Here is a 20,486-nt window from a genome sequence, read left to right as displayed (position 1 = left end):
TAATTCCCATTTATTTACTAGACTGTCCCTTTGTGACAAATCAAATGCTTTACATAGGCAAACGCAGGGGGGGGGGGGTTCCGGTTGCACGGAAACCCCCCTCTTGGCAAGTGGCTCACATTATGACAACAATAGCAATGCTATATAATATGATTACTAGAGCTAGCGCCACATCACCCGTTTACCACTGCACATGCCCAGTGGTAGTAGCTTCTTCTACCAAGTTTGCTGTGTATGTGGATCTGAGTCCTCCATCAGTGCTCTGGACCAGAGAGTAGCTACCAGGAAGAAGAGACAGGAGCCTTACCACGTGGTGGGAAAATGTCTGCTTAGACAGTGCAGTACTGGTTCTGTTATATTTGTGTATTAATTAATTTATTATGATATGTTTAACCTTTTCCTGACCACTTTCTGTGATACAGTCTATACTAGAGAACATCTATAGTGATAAATAATAATGTATTCCATATAGTATCCAGTGTATAAAAAGACCACTGTTTACATTAATGTCCAGGGTCGGTACTAGGTTCTTCTGCCGCTCCCCAGATTCCCGCACTTGCTTAAACGTTCTGTAGAGTGGGAGATCGTGGACTGGCATTTGGAAACCCCCCTCTAAAAATCCTGCGTTTGCCACTGCTTTAGTTTACCACTCTGAATGAATATCAAGATCCAGTATGTTTGTAGAGTTCAGGGCAGATTTTTAGCCTGTGCCGCGGCCGTCAGTGGTAACTCGGCGAACGCGTGAAGATTCACTGAGCTGTAAGTAACTAATTCCACATGGTCTTTCTTCCACTGTAACATCTGCCAGATGGAAAGAGGAAGAGAAGCCTGCACCGCATACCACAAGGAACCCTGACCAGGGCTTTGTAATTAGGTGCCCCGGCACTCTGTACCATGCAACAGGCTGGATGAATGTCTGTCACGGGCATTTGGGTGACAGATAACAGGAGTGCCTGCCTATTGCTCGTGTAACAAACGTAGAAGCCTTTGATTCTGCTCACATTGGTGTCTCCGGAAAACACACTAAGTATCCGACCTTCTGGCTCGGCACGATCTTACGGTGCGGTTACATTTCCCGAATAATCTCCAATCACCATGTCCAACGGCCTCTAGGCCAATGCTTAATGCGTTTCGTCACCATAATGGACTTCATCAGGGTGTGTGTGTGTGTGTGTGTGTGGGGGGGGGGGTTGGTACATTATCCAGCAAGTGTAACCACACCATAAAGTGGTCCTGAACCAAGAGTTGTGATGCCTTGTGTGAGCAAAATCAAAGGCTTCTACGTTCGGTACACAAGCAATGCTGCTATCTTTGATGTAAGCGAGTGTTTATTTAAGTGAAGTTGTTTTTATACAGTCCCATACTCACTCCGTGCGCCCTCCATTCTCATTTTACATATATGTATAAAATGGGTTTGGTATGGGTGACCGGTGGATGGGCTGTCAATATCCTAACAGCTGCATCCCGCCAGCTAGAATGCCTTCAGCGGGGCGAGCGCTAAGAGACCCCTTGCTGCAGGCTCGGAGGCTTGTTGCGCTCACAACAGGATCTACTCCCATGAGTGGAAATAACCCTGCTGCGCCGGGATTCCGGATGGTGGCATTGTCGGTATCCTGACAGCCGGTAAATTAAAAGTATCCCTATAAAACAATGTGGTCGTGTAGTGTTAGATCCAAACTTGCTCAGAAACTCCAATGCTCAATTATCACAACTTTTATTTTACTTATAGTGTTACTGTTGCCTACTCGCATGTGGGCAGCCATTTTGTGGTCTGGACCAACATTAATGGAATGCAGCCAATCAGCTCGGATCGCTGATCAGAGGCATGAGGGACACAACGTGACGGCACCAGTTATTAACGGAAAGAAAGGATGAATACTGGACTGGCCACACACTGACTGCTTCCATAATGTGTAGGCGACCGCTACACTATAAGCTTGTGTAACACATCCACTGAAGCACAAGTTAACTAGCGGCTCGTTGTTGGAACCTCAGCAAGTAAATAAGTAACTCTAAGTGGAATAAAATGAATATGTTATATTGTCTCCCTGCAAAGCGGCTACATGTACAGACGCGCTATTATACCAGCGGAGTCAAGGACAGTATTCCTATACAATAAGAAACACATAATACACAGGGAGGGAGAGAACATGTGACAGGAATTAACCATGAAAATACATTAAACTGAAGTGCATTTTGTGTAAAGTGCGGGTCACTGTAAATGGTGCATTCTGCAGAGGCAATAACATCAAATATCTCCCACAGCTGTGCATGACGAAGATTACACCGCGTGCCGCACAGTAAATTGCACCCATTGAGGTACAAATTGGGGATAAGCAACATTAGTGAGGATGCAGGACGAACTAGGGGCATCACTGAGGCACGAGGTATAATCTGACTGACTCACACCTCAGTCATGTCACCTACAAAATGTCTGCCTCCGTTGTGTGTGTGGACGCTGACAGGAATACTGTAGCAAAACACACATTACCATCCAAGTGTCTTTAAAACGTGCATTGCCATGTTTGAATCAAGAAGGAGAGAGAATTTTTTCAGCATAAAGTCCGCTACATAAGGGGTAAAACCATGCGTGACGTTCCCTACTGACACGGCGGAGATTTGATTGTAACGGTTGGGAGAAATACAGTCTATCACATCTATCTTTATGGAGCAGAGACTGTTCGGTGAAAAATCCTATTTTATGATGCCAATTAAGAAAATCTCCTGCTTTATGATGGCGGCATTTACACTAATCCTGCTTTGTGAGTCAAGTAATTTCAGTGTCAGACACAGGCGGATTATTGGAGTAGTCACTTTGCATACTCAATGGCTGCAGAAAAGTCTGTTCTGTTCTCATGCCTACAACACTCTACAAGGCGTCGGGGAGGGGTGTGGGTGACGGTGGGGATTCTGCAGGGTCAAGTGACACTTTATGTAGATTTATAGAATTGTTTTCACACAACGATTATTTATTAAGATAAATACTCCGGCTGTGAGGATTGCAGCATTATATATTATCAGGGCTATTTAACAAGGGGTTCATTCAAAGGTGATTCCAAAGATATCTGGATGATACATGGAAACTTATACTGTATATATCTTTCCACTTTAAAGTAATGTACATTATTTAGTTACCCGATACATGATATGACTATAACACTTTATATATAGCTGCATTGCGACTAGCTCTTATGTACACCCTATTTCTCCCCCCCCCCCCCCATAGGGCGTGAGGTGTTCCCTTTCATCTCAGTTGAGGTACAGAGATTTCACCTCCAGCAGCATAAATGGTTCTTTACGGTAACAGCCATGAACAGAGGAGAGCGCTCCCGTAAGAATGTGTACCAGCAGACCATAGAGAAATATGTCTGGTTAGATACGGGGAATTCCTCACATACATACCAAGTAGTGTCCTGATCTAGGGAAATATCTGTCAGCATAGGGAGGAATATTTCGCTCTGGACTAGATTCATTACTTTTTCTGGACCAATTGAGGTTTCTGAGGACAAAAGGTGAATGTGATGGGAACGTCTTACTTTCATCCCAGAGTTTCTCAAACTGCACTCCTCAAGGCACTCTGGGAGTGATTCAGACCTGACCGCTGGGCTGCTAATTTTGCTGCCCTGCGATCAGATAGTCGCCGCCTCCAGGGGGAGTGTAAATTCGCTGTGCAAGTGTGCAATGCTATGTGTACGCCGAGCTGCTAAAATCCAGTGTGTGCAGTGTGTGCGCAGCCCAGGGCTTACTCCTCCAGTGCGATCACACCAGGCTGATCGGGACCAGAGCGGACGTCACACACTGTCCCTGATAACGCTCGGACACGCCTGCGTTTTCCCAAACACTCCCCGTAAACGCTCAGTTGCCATCCACAATCGGCTTCCTCCTGTCAATCACCTTGTGAACGCCCGTGCGAACGGATTTTTCGCACCAACCAGTCGCTGACCGGCGATGCCCGTTGTTTTCCGACGCGTGTGCGCATTTCAGTGAATATGCATGCGCTGTTATGACCGGATCGCCCGCTGGGCGAAAACGCGCAGCAGCGATCAGATCTGAATGACCCCCTCTGACATTCCAGATTCTAAGGATATCCGTGCTTGTGCACAGATGGTCTAATCAGACTGACTGAGCTACTAGGTCACCTGTGCTTAAGCATGGTTAGCCTTAAAACCTGCTTTATTAGGGTGCCTTAAGGACCAGCTTGGAAACACCTGATTCATCCAAATCAACTATGTAACTGCAGGACAACTAACGTCCCGGTGCATTGTTCCTACACTTCCTTAAACGGCCTCCACTGACGGAGACCATGGGTGGTCATTCCGAGTTGATCGCTCGCTAGCAGTTTTTAGCAGCCGTGCAAACGCTATGCCGCCGCCCACTGGGAGTGTATTTTAGCTTAGCAGAAGTGCGAACGAACGGATCGCAGAGCGGCGGCAAAGTTTTTTTGTGCAGTTTTAGAGTACCTCCAGACCTACTCAGCGCTTGCGATGACTTCAGACTGTTCAGTTCCTGTTTTGACGTCACGAACACGCCCAGCGTTCGCCCAGCCACGCCTGCGTTTTTCCGAACACTCCCTGAAAACGGTCAGCTGACACCCAGAAACGCCCACTTCATGCAAATCACTCTGCGGCCACCAGTGCGACTGAAATGCTTCGCTAGACCCTTTGCAAAACTACAACGTTCGTTGTGCCCGTACGACGTGCGTGCGCATTGCCGTTTTTAAGCTTGATCGCTGCGCTGCGAACAAATGCAGCTAGCGATCAACTCGGAATGACCCCCCATGTCCAGACTGGAAGTGACAACAAACGGGGCCGTATAAAAGTGATAATTAAACAAATTATTGATGTCCTAGTAAGATAAACTGCAACATATAAAACACTGCATATCAACGGCCCTTTAAACGTATAAGAGAAGTTCCACAATGAGAAGTGTTACTATACTGGAAGATTGGGAACCTGCTGCTGGTTTTCTATCTGCGAGGGGTTTATTTGCTCTTCTACGCGCAACTGCACTAAGCCTCTGTTTTATTATACACAGATAAAACTGGGCAGCCCCCCCCTTCCCCCACTGCTGCCATTAATCTGGCATGTTTTCTTTTGCTTGATGTGACCCCCTGATTGAACTGTACAGATTCTGTTGATAATTGTAGAGGGAACTAATGACAAGCATTACCTGCACGCATCCTTTATTTACCGATCTTTCCAAATAATAGCACCGCTGTCCTAGCGCGCCCTACAATTACCCCATCACAGGAATGGATGAGCGACAAGCACTCCATATAATTACGGGTGAGGAGAACGCCGGACCGGGAGTCCTGCGCTGTACGAGCACCTCTACTTACCGGCATCGTTGTCCTTACTGTCGCTGCACGCCGTTTCCATGGAGGTGTCGCATCCAGCTCCTCTCCACCCTAGCTGGCAGACGCAGTTCCAGCCATTCATGTCCAGCGTACACCTGCCGTTTCCGTTACACAGGCCCGGACATCCCTCTGCAAATCCAATAAGGACAGCGGTTATGGAGTGAAACCAGATAAGTGCATATAACCAGTTGTGCCATAATTACAGCCCCATGGACAGGAAATCACAAGTACAGTGCATTCAATAGGACAAGGCATCAGACAGCATTCCCAAATACAAATAAATGGGCAAAAGGGGCATTTTCCCGGTTCCCGCTAGGACACGAAAAAGCAACCACTAGACTTCTTAGTAACAATGCCTGAGGAAGAGGCCCACAGAGAGGTTCCAGGTGAACCCCAGAAGGGGGTCTAAATTAGCAAATAGATTGCTTGCTTCAGATGCCCAGACAGGACCGCATTAAACAAGTCCATAAACCTATTTCTAAATCTGCTAGAGCCTTAATATTACTCAAACTAAGACCTAAAAGTAAATCTACACCAAGACTTCACCCAAGACCTAACATTAGACCGCACTCCAAAGTCAAGATAGATTTAGAACAAGCCCCAAAACCTACCATGAGCCCTAAAATAGAGTCAATTCAAGAAGAGACCACCGCACAGCGTCGAAATGCTTCAGGATTTGTAAAAGTAAAGAATCAGATCATTAATATGACCCAGTAAGGTCTACAACGAGTCGATCCTGATCAAGCGTTGGACTGGACATTGCTCATCTTGGCCAAACGCGTAGGGTGTAATTCTACTGGGCCGCTTCTATCACTGGTGTCATGGCACGTAATAACGATGGGCATATACAGCCTGATAGCACCTGCCTTCCATCCCTGTGTACCAAGTGTCCAATAATGGCGTAACTGACTACTATGGGGCATTGTGGTGGATATCTGCCACTAGTTCAGCTACAGAGGCAGTGTGCGCCTGACATTAAGATGACGATACACAGGCAGTTCCGTCAGCCTCAACCGGTATCGTTCAGTCACCCCCTATACCCACAGCTGGAAGTGAAACACTTCTGTTTGTGACAATCTTCGGGAAGTATAACACGGCTGTAGATGCCACCAGCACTTCTACATGTGATGGTTTATATTTCTGGTGATCCACAAAGAACCGTATGAAGCTTTAAAGCGACATCCAAACTCCTAAAACTCATTTTTTTTTTTTTGCAAAGGGTATAAGATGAAACTGCAGCCTTTATTTTACAGCCGTGCTTCTTCTATGATAAAAGCAATTACCTAGAACGCTAGATGCTTTAATGCACGTTACAAGCTCCCTCATCAATCCACATGCAGTAAGTGCACAACGTATATAGATCCAGGCAGCTAATTGCCTCTCCCAGCTTCTCCCTGTGAATAATTTGCTTCTTAGAGCCAATAAAAGGTACACTATGTATATATGTGCTACGTTCTGGGACACAACAATGGCATGTTCGAGTCCATAGGTAGGAATTCTATCCGTGCTGCTAGAACTGGTTATAGACAGTGGAGTCCGTCATACTGTGCGGCCTCGGTGTTGGCAATGGTCCCAGAGGTCTACAGAGGCTTTCTGAGACGTTGTGGAGTGAAACCGTATATTAGGCTTCATTCATATGAATTATGCATTAGATGTACAGATAATGGATAAAAAAAACAGATTTTCACTGATTTTAACATCATGGTTTTACATGGGTTAATCTGTCAATGATAAAAATGGGTGTGGATCATATGGTCGACAGTAACTAGGTCGACAGTCATTAGGTCGACCACTATTGTTCGATAGTGACTAGGTCGACACCTGAAATAGGCCGACACGGTCATTAGGTCGACATGGAAAAAGGTTGACATGAGTTTTTCATATATTTTTGGTGTCGTTTTCTTCGTAGAGTGACCGGGAACCCCAATTAGTGTACCGTGTCCCCTCCCATGGCTCACGAGCTTCAGGCAAGGTGCCCCGCTGCGTTCTGCACAGGTTACTATTCCCAATCGTAGTCCACGTGGATTGTAAAGTATGAAAAAGTTCAAAAAATTATTATTATTTTTTAAAACTCATGTTGACCTTTTCATGTGTCGACTTTTGCCATGTCGATGCATTTCGACCAATAGTGGTCGACCTAAAGACCGGATACCGATAAAAAGGATATTCTGAAGTACTAGTTACCAGCCCGCCAAAATGACGGAAGAACAGTAATGTCAGCGCCGGCTGTGTGCGGCCGAACGGAGCAACACTTGAACAGCCCCGTCGAGCGCCATCTAGTGGCTGCCGGCACGCAAAGCACTTGAATTCCTCCCACAGAGGTGTGGATCAGCGTAAGCCTTTTATTATACTGGACTAGTGCATTTCCTTCGTAAATCTTATTCCCGTACGGTTTATACTTCGAGGAGGTGGGATTAGAACAACAGTAAATGCAGTCTACCGGACAATATGAAGGATGGCGACATGTGACACTAATAACGCTCACTATATGGGCCTGATTCAGAGGTTGTTGCAGACTTGGCAGTGCCTATTGGTGAACACCCAGCTGCGACGCTTTGCAAATGGCACTACAAAGTCCTTACCCTGGTGTACATCCGGGCATACAATACAGGTGTGCAAAGACTGAGATGCCTACTTTGGGTGTCTGTAGATGCTGTGATCCCGCCTCGTGCATCTAGGCGTCACCATCGGTCGCAGCCCGAAGCAATGTGCAGATTCACCGTGAGAGTAAGGCCGTCAAAGTGAGCGATTGCACATCTGTGTACACAACCACTTCAGTGACTAGCCCACAACACTCGCATAACGTGCCCGTAAGGTGGACCATATCCGGGCACCACCTCCGGAACGCCCGGCAATTTCCCAGTACCGTGCGTCTCAATCACAGCTGCGCCTTTGCGAGTACACTGCTGCTTGCGCTGTAGGAGGTTTTAACGGGATTTACGCACACGGGCACTAGCAGAAGATCACTCAGCCCAGTGAACATTGGCGATGCATGCGACAGAGAATCAGGCCCGATATGTCCTCACGACCATTTATCTCTATGGAATATAGGGGGGCAACAGCCTGCGTGGCACATGCATCACCAGTCACATCTCGCTTGCGGCCGGCTGGGCACAGGGTGGAAACAGGGTGTTGGATCACCGATGAAGGTCACTGAGGATGTGTTGTCGGAACTGCAGGCTACACAGAGCTGTGCGTACGCAGAAATCCATCATTTTAAATGCATCTCTTACACCAAGTTCGGGCTATGAATGCAAGCGTTTGGATAAGTGAGGAGCGGCTGTATAGATGCATGCTATTCCTACTGGCGAACACACTGTTCTGTGCGTGTAATGAAAGTGTACCGGCGCCCTTCTAGCATGCAAATCTGAATCAGGCCAAGTGGCGATAATAGCCGTTTTCGAGACTGCGTGTAGAAAAATAAATACAGATCCAGAAGACGTTGCGGAGCACGGTGTTCATCATACAAAACGCCTTATAAAACACATAACGGATATAAGAATTCAGGGGATATTATTTTAAAAAAAAATTATTGAATCAGTGCAAAACCTCACAGGTGCTTCGGCAATAATGCAAAAATAATAGCAGGTACCTAGAGCTCCTACTCTACAAGCAAAACCAGACGTCTTTCACGGGGAAAGAAGCATCACACAATCTGCTGCCAGTAATGTAACTTTTAATGAAATACAAGTCCCTTCGAGTGAAAAATTCTGGAAAACATTCAGAATAGCAAAAAGATTCATAGCTGACTAGTTCATTTCAGCACTGACTCAATTAACGTATTGAAAGCGGGAGATAAAAAGTCAATAATTAGGGAAGACAAATGGATCTGAAAAACGCTGATATTCAGACACAGACCGTATTGTCTGGAACTAACATTTTAAATCTTTTCACCTCTTTTTTTTTTTTTTTAGAGAATCCAGCTAAAAAGGCACCACTGCAGCCCAAGCAATCCCAGGCTGCAGTAACTCGTTGCATCCTGCCTCGAGCAATCCCTAATGTCCCGGATTAGTGAGGGGAGCAGAACAGGCCGTCCCGACGCGGGTTACAGAATGCTCGCTGATTATGGAGAGGGGACAATTATTTTGGCGGACACAGTGACAAATTGATGCAAACCTGACTCGCTGGCTCCAAACAAGCGGATAAGTGACCATTAGTCTACTTTACACAGAAAAACCCCAAATCCCTTAAATTGTCCTGGAAATGGCGAACATGTACATGCAGTATACCTGCAGATGTTTATGAACGAGATAAGCCGTAGACTTTAGATGAGTTGCTGTGACAATATCTCAGACCAACCAGGGCTTCATGTGCATTATAAATGTACCCATTTTCCACACACAGCCGGGACAGCCATTTTGTGGGAGCATAATGATTTACTACAAACTAGGGACATCACTGAGGCATGAGGAGGTGTGTGCCTCAGTGATGTTACTAGTCCTAGTGAACTGAAGGGCTGAATTCAGGCCACAGGAATAGATTATTCTGCTTCTGTGCTGGTGACATCTTAAAACGGGCTGCGAATATTATTATCAGGAGGAAATGGACATTTAGGCAGGATAAACGTTTCAGTCAGAAAGTAATGATGAAGTTACAGAAGCCTTGGAGAGAGAGATGGTGGAGAAAAATAAAGCACTAGCCAATCAGCTCCTAACTGCCATGTTACAGCCTGTGTTTGAAAAAATGACAGTTAGGAGCTGATTGGCTGGTACTTTATCTCCTTCCAAGGCTAAGTAAACAGACCCCTAAGTTTGAGAAAACATCTCATGGTTTAAATATGGGTTGGAAAACCTTGGTATTGTGTATAAATATTTTTGTACTTTATTAAAGGGACATTTCCTAATATTTGAAGTGTACATGTTTGCCTATACACACTGTGGGAAGCCATTTTATGGGCCAAAGCAACGTTCAAACTGAATTCCCTGGGAATACCTCGGTGATGTCACTAGTGCCACAAAATGGCTGCCTCCGAATATTAAACTCGACTCTGTTATGTTGGTAGCAAATCAACCTGTACTATTAGAAAACTCAAAGTTCCCCTTTTATGCTTTATACTGTACTAACAGCTGTGGAATGTTAGTTCACTGACCTCCCTCTATAAATCCGCGTCATTGTGTCCTCTCACAACCACTCCATGACAGATGCAAGCTTGAATAACTTGTAGAGTACCACAACCCAACAAGAACAGCCAACAGATTGGCCAACTATAGTGACGCTACATCACATGACCAATGATAAAACTATAGTAGCCCGAGAGAATTTTCACCCCTCTGTATAACGGACAGGACAAATCTGGAATTTGGTAATGGGAGCCTTTGAAAAAAGTAGGACAGCAATGGAACTGTACTAAGTGGTAAGAATTGCCAGTAGACTTACTGTACCATGTTAGAAACTAGACAAAGTCCCTCCAAAATGCCGATTTGGTTGTTCTCAACCAAGTTAGCAGAGAGACGGGCACAAAAGAATTGGGATACGGTGATTAGGTCAACCACACTTACGTCGACAGTCATTAGGCCGACCACTATTGGTCAACATGCATTAGGTCAACATGGTCGACCTAATGACCCATACCCAAATAATCAAATTCTGATCTTCCCCAGCCCTTTCTGCGCTCCCACTGGGCGATAGGTAAAAGTACCCTGCAATGGGAAGGTCTGTTCATTTGGCCTTTCTACTACCCGACCAGATTCACTGGATCCAGCTGTAAATATGGCACCAAACTGGTTTTAAATTCACACTTATGTGTCTGTGGCCTATATCCCGGCAATGAAGATGTGTTATTTATTTTTTATTTTTTTCTTCTTTATTTTACTTAAGGCATAAAACCGCATAGACGACAATGAGATTTTCAAAGTTTCCCTAGTGATATATTCTCCAAGGAGAGGGGAGTTAGGACAGTTTAATAAAAGATCCTGGCAGTATTGTGACTTTCTAAGCGGTCATCATGGAGACTGGTGATTTCCTGACGCTGCGTTAGGAAATCAGCCCGGTTTGTCTTAGGAAATAGTGCCTGGATAAAAATAGGATTTTGGTACTTACCGATAAATCCTTTTCTCCTAGTCCGTAGAGGATGCTGGGGACTCCAAAAGGACCATGGGGTATAGACGGGATCCGCAGGAGCTTGGGCACACTAAAAAGACTTAATCTGGGTGTGAACTGGCTCCTCCCTCTATGCCCCTCCTCCAGACCCCAGTTATAGGAACTGTGCCCAGGAGAGACGGACATTTCAAGGAAAGATTTTTGTTTAAACTAAGGGCTACAAAACTACCAGCCCACACCACAAACATACCGTACAACCGGAGTAACTTTAAACCAGATAACAGTATGCATTAACACCAGCAACAAGCTGCAACAAACAATACACAACCCGTGTATAAACCAATTTAACCAGCAAGAAAAACACTGCAAGTAATAGTCCGCACCGGGACGGGCGCCCAGCATCCTCTACGGACTAAGAGAAAAGGATTTATCGGTAAGTACCAAAATCCTATTTTCTCTTAAGTCCTAGAGGATGCTGGGGACTCCAAAAGGACCATGGGGATTATACCAAAGCTCCAGAACGGGTGGGAGAGTGCGGACGACTCTGCAGCACCGAATGAGAGAACTCCAGGTCCTCATCGGCCAGGGTATCAAACTTATAGAACTTAGCAAATGTGTTAGACCCCGACCAAGTAGCCGCTCGGCAAAGTTGTAATGCCGAAACGCCTCGGGCAGCCGCCCAAGATGAGCCCACCTTCCTGGTAGAATGGGCTTTTACGGACTTCGGCACCGGTAGTCCGACCGAAGAGTGAGCCTGCTGGATCGTACTACAAATCCAGCGTGCAATAGTCTGTTTTGAAGCGGGATGACCAATCTTGTTGGCAGCATACAAGACAAACAACGCCTCAGTCTTCCTAGCAACAGCTGTCCTAGAAACGTAGATCTTCAACGCTCTTACAACATCCAGAGATTTTGGAATCGCCACCGCTTCCGTAGCCACCGGAACCACAATAGGTTGGTTAATGTGAAATGAAGAAACCACCTTCGGTAGAAATTGTTGACGAGTCCTCAATTCCGCCCTATCCGAATGAAAAATTAAGTACGGGCTCTTATGAGATAAAGCCGCCAACTCTGACACCCGCCTGGCAGATGCCAGTGCCAAAAGCATAACCACCTTCCAAGTGAGAAACTTCAACTCAACCTTACGCAAAGGTTCAAACCAGGAAGACATGAGAAACCGTAAGACCACATCATGGTCCCATGGAGCTACAGGAGGTACAAACGGAGGATTGATATGCATTACTCCTTTCACAAAGGTCTGAACCTCTGGGAGGGCAGCTAATTCTTTTTGAAAGAAAATAGACAAAGCCGAAATCTGCACTTTGATGGAACCCAATTTCAGGCCTGCATCTACGCCCGCCTGTAAAAAGTGGAGAAAGCGACCCAAGTGAAAATCTTCCGCAGGAGCCATTTTAAACTCACACCAGGAAACATACTTCCTCCAAATATGGTGATAATGTTTCGCCGTAACCTCCTTCCTAGCCTTAATGAGAGTTGGAATGACCTCCCTGGGAATACCCTTACGAGCTAAGATCTGGCGCTCAACCTCCATGCCGTCAAACGCAGCCGCGGTAAGTCTGGAAACACGCATGGACCCTGCAACAACAGATCCTCTCTTAGAGGCAGCGGCCAAGGATCTTCCTCTAGTAATTCCTGAAGGTCCGGATACCAGGCCCTTCTTGGCCAATCTGGAACTACGAGAATCGCCTGAACCCTTGCTCGGCGAATGATCCCCAGTACCTTTGGAATGAGAGGAAGTGGAGGGAACACATACACCGACTGGAACACCCACAGAGACACCAGGGCGTCCACTGCACTGGCTTGGGGGTCCCTTGACCTGGAACAATACCTCGGGAGCTTCTTGTTGAGACGAGACGCCATCATGTCGATCAACGGAATTCCCCAGCGTTCTGTCACCTCTGCAAATACCTCTTGGTGAAGCGCCCACTCTCCCGGATGGAGATCGTGTCTGCTGAGGAAATCTGCTTCCCAGTTGTCCACCCCCGGTAGGAAGACCGCTGACAGTGCGCTCACGTGTTGTTCCGCCCAGCGAAGGATTTTTGTGGCCTCCGCCATTGCCGCTCTGCTCCTTGTTCCGCCTTGACGGTTTATATGTGCCACCGCTGTGATGTTGTCTGACTGTACCAGGACAGGACGACCCTGAAGAAGGCTTCTTGCTTGTAGCATGCCGTTGTAAATGGCTCTTAACTCGAGAATATTTATGTGGAGACAGGCTTCCTGGAGCGACCATTTTCCCTGGAAGTTTCTTCCTTGGGTGACTGCGCCCCAGCCTCGGAGACTTGCATCTGTTGTCAGAAGTACCCAATCCTGGATACCGAATCGGCGTCCCCCTAGGAGGTGATGACCTTGTAGCCACCACAGGAGAGAAATTCTGGCTCTGGGAGATAAACTTATCTTCCGGTAAATGTGCAGGTGAGACCCGGACCATTTGCTCAGCAAGTCCCACTGAAACACCCGGGCGTGAAACCTGCCAAATGGTATGGCTTCGTACGCCGCAACCATCTTCCCCAGAACCCGAGTACAATGATGAATCGACACACTCGTCGGCCTCAGAAGTTCCCTGACCATCGTCTGCAGTTCCAGAGCCTTTTCTTCTGGAAGAAATACCTTCTGTAAATCCGTGTCGAGAATCATGCCCAGAAAAGGAAGCCGAGTGGTCGGAATCAACTGGGATTTTGGCAAATTGAGTACCCAACCGTGCTGTCGCAGAACCGACAGTGACAACTCTACACTTCTCAGCAACCGTTCCTTGGACCTCGCCTTTATCAGGAGATCGTCCAAGTACGGGATAATTGAAACCCCTTGTTTGCGAAGAAGAACCATAATTTCCGCCAAGACTTTGGTGAAAATCCTCGGAGCCGTGGAAAGCCCAAACGGCAACGTCTGAAATTGGTAATGAGAATCCTGTATCGCAAACCTGAGAAAAGCCTGATGACGAGGATATATCGGCACATGTAAGTAGGCATCCTTTATGTCGACTGACGCCATAAAATCCCCCCCCTCCAGGCTGGCAATCACCGCTCGAAGGGATTCCATCTTGAACTTGAACACTTTCAAGTATGGATTGAGGGATTTTAGATTTAGAATTGGTCTGACTGAACCGTCCGGTTTCGGCACCACAAAGAGGCTCGAGTAGAACCCCTTCCCCACCCTGGGACGAGGGAATGGGAATAATGACCCTCTGTAGACACAATTTTTGAATCGCTGCTAGCACCACCTCCCTGTCAGGAAGAACTACTGGTAATGCCGAAATGAAGAACCGGTGAGGGGGCATCTCCTGAAACTCCAGTTTGTATCCTTGAGACACGATCTCTAACACCCAAGAATCCAGGTCTGATTGAATCCAGACCTGACTGAATATCCGAAGACGGCCCCCCACCGGTCCGGACTCCCCCAGGGAAGCCCCAGCGTCATGCGGTGGACTTGGTAGCAGCAGGGGAGGACTTTTGGTCCTGTGCGCCTGAGCCTGCAGGAGGTTTCCTTCCCCTTCCTCTACCCTTTGAAGCGAGGAAGGACGAACCTTTTCCACGCCTGTATTTATTGTGACGAAAGGACTGCATTTGCTGATGTGGTGCCTTTTTCTGTTGTGTGGCACAGAAGGAAGAAAAGAGGACTTACCCGCAGTCGCGGTCGAGATCAGGTCCGCCAAGCCGTCCCCAAACAAGACAGTACCTTTGAAGGGTAGTGCTTCCATAGACCTCTTGGAGTCGGCATCAGCGTTCCATTGATGGATCCACAGGGCCCTCCTGGCAGATATATCGACATGGCATTGGTTCTTGAACCCAAGAGACAGACATCCCTCGCCGCGTCCTTTAGGTAATCTGCAGCGTCCTTAATATAACCGAGAGTTAAAAGGACATTATCTTTGTCAAGGGTATCCATATCACTAGCTAAATTCTCAGCCCATTTAGCAATAGCACTACTCACCCATACCGACGCCACAGCGGGTCTGAGCAAAGCCCCCCGAATTAGCGAAAATGGACTTCAGACGCGTCTCCAACTTGCGATCCGCCGATCTTTGAGAGCTGCCGTGTCAGGAGACGGAAGTGCCACCTTCTTAGACAAACGGGATAGAGCTTTATCAACATTTGGAGATGTCTCCCATTTTTCCCTGTCATCAGAGGGGAAAGGATACGCCATGTAAATCCTCTTGGGAATCTGCCATTTCTTATCCGGCGACTCCCAAGCCTTTTCACAAAGAGTATTCATTTCATGAGAGGGGGGAAACTTCACCTCAGGTTTTTTTTTTCCTTGAACAAGCAAATCCTTGTTTCCTGTACCGCAGGTTCATCAGAAATGTGTAAAACATCTTTTATAGCCACAATCATGTACTGAATACTCTTAACTAACCGTGGATGTAAAACTGCCTCAGTGAAATCGACTTCGGAATCAGAGTCCGTGTCGGTATCAGTATCTACCACTTGAGTAAATGGCCTCTTATGGGACCCGGATGGGGTCTGTACCTGAGACAAAGCCTCTTCCATGGACTTTTTCCACACCTGCGTCTGTGACTCAGACTTATCTTACTTCTTTGATAAGGAAGCTACATTGGAATTTATCGTATTGAGCAGTGCTAGCAAATCAGGTGTCGGCTGCGTCGACAGTCCCAATTCTAGCCCAGCATCCACACCCCCAATAACCTCCTCTGGTGAATAACATTCAGCCTCAGACATGCCGACACGTAGTACCGACACACCCCAACACACAGAACGTCCCAGCTAGGTGACAGGCCCACAATGAAGCCCAGAGAGAGGACACAGAGGGAGTATGCCAGCTCACACCCTAGCGCCCATATATCGACACAAACGATATATGTACCCAGCGCTGCCTTTGTTAAATTCAAGCACCACACTGCGGCCCCCCTTTGGAAATGCCCCCCGTTACTTTGTAGAGAAGCGTGGAGGTCCCGGCAGCGTCTATCCCTCAGCCGCGCGTAGGGAGAAAATGGCGCCCGTGAGCTGCTGGACGAAGCTCCGCCCCCTTCCAGGCGGGCTTCGGCCCGCCAATTTCAAAATTGAAAGAAAATGCCGGCGGGCGTCTGTAAAGGGTGCCGAGGCATCTACAATCTCTTTATGCCGCCCTCAACTCCAGTAACATGCCGCCCAGGGCGCCCCTCCCTACCCCCAGCACCCAGTGAAATACCGTTGGTGATGTGTGTGGGAGCATGGAGCACAGCGTTACTGCTGTGCTGTACCTTTACTGAAGTCTTCTGCCGTCCTGAAGTCTTCTGTTCTTCTCATACTCACCCGACTTCTGACTTCTGGCTGTTGTGAGGGGGCGACGGCGTGACTCCGGGAACAAGCAGCTAGGCGCACCAAGTGATCGAACCCTCTGGAGCTAATGGTGTCCAGTAGCCGAGAAGCAGAGCCCTTAAACTAAGAAGAAGTAGGTCTGCTACTCTCCCCTCACTCCCACGCTGCAGGGAGCCTGTAGAACAGCAGGTCTCCCTGAAAATAAAAAACCTAACAAAAGTTTTTTTCTAGAGAAACTCAGTAGAGCTCCCCTAGTGTGCATTCAGTCACTCCTGGGCACAAAGTCTAACTGGGGTCTGGAGGAGGGGCATAGAGGGAGGAGCCAGTTCACACCCAGATTAAGTCTTTTTAGTGTGCCCAAGCTCCTGCGGATCCCGTCTATACCCCATGGTCCTTTTGGAGTCCCCAGCATCCTCTAGGACGTAAGAGAAATGTGGTTTGCTCAATAGTAACTATATATATGTATATTGTGTGTAACTACAGTACGTATATTGTAAAAGAGTCACTGCTATGAAATGCTCCACTTATTCTAACTTTTTAGCTTTGGAGAGAGATAGAGTGGAGACGTTTCACAAAGTCATTTCAAAGACTAAGGGGGGAATTCAACTGTTTGTTTTTTCCTATTACCCAACTGACTTTTCAGACACCCAACTGACTTTTCAGACAATTAAATACCTCCCCAAGAGTCATTTCAAAGACCGTGCTAGTGAAATGACAGCTGTAAGCGGATTGGTTGGTTTGGGCAACCTCTCACTTTCTCTCTCTCCAAGACCTGATACATCGCCACCTCGATCTTTTCTCTTTGTTCCAATGAATGGAACCGACGGAGGGTGCCTGAACATTCTATCTGCAGATTAGCGTATGTGCCACTGGAAATGGTATCGGCACAACATCCATACACCCCTCAGTGCATACAATGATCTCTTTCTAGAAGTGAGACCGAGGGCTGGCCAGTGGAAATTGGAAATGTTAATTGAGTTAGTAATGTCTGCTCAGATGGAAGACGACATAGCAGTTGCAACATTTCTGTGGTAACACAAAGACAATAGGAAAATAAAGGAAGGAAGACCGATACAATACCTTTAACTACCTTATCCAGATAGTGGGCTTGGGGAATAAAAGACAGGACATTTAAGGTAGGGTTGAATAAGTGCTGGGTGCTAGCCGGCTGTGCAGGGGCTACAAAATCACAAAGGGAAAGAAAAGGAGCGATGTTAAATTGATAGGTTTAGGTCTAGACAGAGCCGGGCCGGTGGAACACATAACATGCACAGTGCCTGGAAACGTCTCGTACACACACTCAACAAACCCAATGAAACGTCTACTCCCATAGTATTTGGTACTGAGCAATTCCTGCTCAAAGGTGCAACCCGGAGACCTCGAACATAGGAGAAGGCGCAATTCAATGGGTGGAAAACTTTTTCCTGTTCAAATGAACCAAAACTGTGTTATATTTGTACCTTACAAAAATGACTTCACTGTTTCTCATGCATCTATTACCTCTGTCCATATTCTCCTCATGCTACTATAAGACGTTACTCATACTTACTCTATACTCCAGTGATAACTATTACCACTCTTCATGCTGCAATTGTCCAGAGACTTTGCTGTAAGGTGTTAAGTGGACAGCATTTCACGGAGCTTCCCTGCAATTCTCCGACACTTCCGCTAATTACAACGTGCTAAAATAGTATAGCACATTAAAGTTTTAGCTACAGTATAATGTCAAAGGAGATGAGGCTGGGACTCTATCCTACAACTGTAAAATACATCAGGGCCCCCGGAGCTGTCCAGACTTATCAGTGCTGAAGGCTCTAGGACTACTGTATTACTAGCTCTACATCTGATTGTGGAAACATCCAGCGTGAAGCATTATACATTGTACAGACTAATCTACCATACACTATATTTGCAAATTTTGTGGCACTGTCTGTAATGGGTTAAAAAAACCTACATGTATACAGGAGTGAATATGGGGTCAATGTGTATTTAGACGTGAGTGAGCTGGAGGGACCCTCACACCCACACCTTCTACTCCACCATCATTATAAGTTAGTTAACTAAGGGCTTAATTCAAGGTTGAATGCAAAATAACATTTCCACTAATGGGCAAAAGCATGTGCACTTCAGGGGGGCAGATATACTTGTAGTGTATTATGTTTTTGTAGTGTATTATGTTCTTGTAGTGTAGTATGTCCTGTAGTATATTACATTCTTTTTATGTGTGTTACGTTCTTGTAGTGTATTATGTTTTTGTAGTGTATTATGTTCTTGTAGTGTAGTATGTCCTGTAGTACTTTACATTCTTGTAGTGTATTATGTTTTTGTAGTGTGTTAAGTTTTTGTAGCGTTGTGTTTTTGTAGTGTGTTATGTTTTTGTAGTGTGTTATGTTCTTGTAGTGTATTATGTTCTTGTAGTGTAGTATGTCCTGCAGTATACTACATTCTTGTAGTGTGATACGTTCTTGTAGTGTATTATGTTCTTGTAGTGTATTATGTTCTTGTAGTGTAGTATGTCCTGTAGTATATTACAATCTTGTAGTGTATTATGTTTTTGTAGTGTGTGTGTATGGGCCTAATTCAGATCTGATCGCAGCAGCAAATTTGTTAGCTTATGGGCAAAACCATGTGCACTGCAGGGGTGGGGGGGGGGGTAGATATAACATGTGCAGAGAGAGTTAGATTTGGGTGGGGTGTGTTCAAACTGAAATCTAAATTGCAGTGTAAAAATACAGCAGATAGTATTTACCCTGCACAGAAACAATATAACCCTCCCAAATCTAACTCTTTCTGCACATGTTATATCTGCCGCACCCCCCCCAAGCTTTTCTTGGACGATTTAATAAGTTATGTACCCAATAGGCAAACTCGGGACTGAGGGAGTCCTGTCCCAGATCTGTCAAAAACACGCCCACATTACAAATAACCACACCCATTCTGTGTAAATCCCCACGCGTTTCACTATCAGCTCTACACCTTACAAAATCCAGTAACAGGGGCAGATGGGGAGTATGTGAGTACATTTCACTACCACTAATACAATCAGGTAGCTTTCTATCATCAGGAATACATTTCAATATTTTATATGGTAAAAAAAAAAAAAAAAAAGGAGGTCGCCCCTGGATCATAAGACACATCAATGACCTGTGCATGTTTGTGTTCCATGCCCTTATCTGTCACCGGGATTCTGGGAGCAAGTGCCGGAGACCACCTGAGCTCTTGTAAATTTGTATCCGTAAATGGAACGGATTATGCCAACATATTCCAAAATGACATACGTCTAATGCAGGGAATACAGGAAACAGGTGAGAGTTCCACATGTCGTGTGCGGACTCCGGCGGCTCGCTTGGAAAATCCCATTAGTTATGACTGCTTATCGGTCCTATGAAAGCATTACAAATGCGTGAAGTGGAGCAGCAATGGGACATTAGGTTTTCTTTGCCCAGCAGTAAAGCGGACTAGCCAAAGACACGTAAAGACACATAACCACTCGACAGAGACAAAAGGGATGCCATGCAGGTAGACATTACACAAGGACAAGGGGATGGCTTACTGCAACGTTTAATAGTCAATGTCCTTTCATCTGTGCCAATATTACTGACTTTTATTACGTTCCACTCTTTTCATCGCTCTATCCTTTTCTCGGTGACGTTTGCCAAATTGTTTTTAGAGATTCAATAAATTTATCGAACCAATTCTATAGGCAATAAACTTTACAAGGTCAGAGAATATTCACAATTTGGAAATGCAATGAATGAAATCTTCAATCCTGTGAACAAACCACCAGCTAGGAGTTAAACACCGCCCCTGCGCCGACG

At 46.2% G+C, this 20,486-nt stretch overlaps 1 protein-coding gene across 7 annotated transcripts in view; it reads right to left on the bottom strand.

Moving 5' to 3' along the window:
* TENM4 (teneurin transmembrane protein 4) overlaps positions 1-20,486 on the bottom strand; it is a 1,727,786-nt gene that overhangs the window by 128,348 nt on the left and 1,578,952 nt on the right. For all 7 annotated transcript variants that reach the window (XM_063951320.1, XM_063951326.1, XM_063951322.1 and 4 more), the window contains one exon: positions 5,339-5,485. In XM_063951320.1, coding sequence (XP_063807390.1) covers positions 5,339-5,485 — 147 coding nt within the window. The remainder of the gene's footprint in view (positions 1-5,338; positions 5,486-20,486) is intronic.

Source organism: Pseudophryne corroboree, chromosome 2 (genome assembly GCF_028390025.1).
Source record: "Pseudophryne corroboree isolate aPseCor3 chromosome 2, aPseCor3.hap2, whole genome shotgun sequence".
NCBI lineage: Eukaryota > Metazoa > Chordata > Amphibia > Anura > Myobatrachidae > Pseudophryne > Pseudophryne corroboree.
This window is presented reverse-complemented; position numbering and strand designations above follow the sequence as displayed.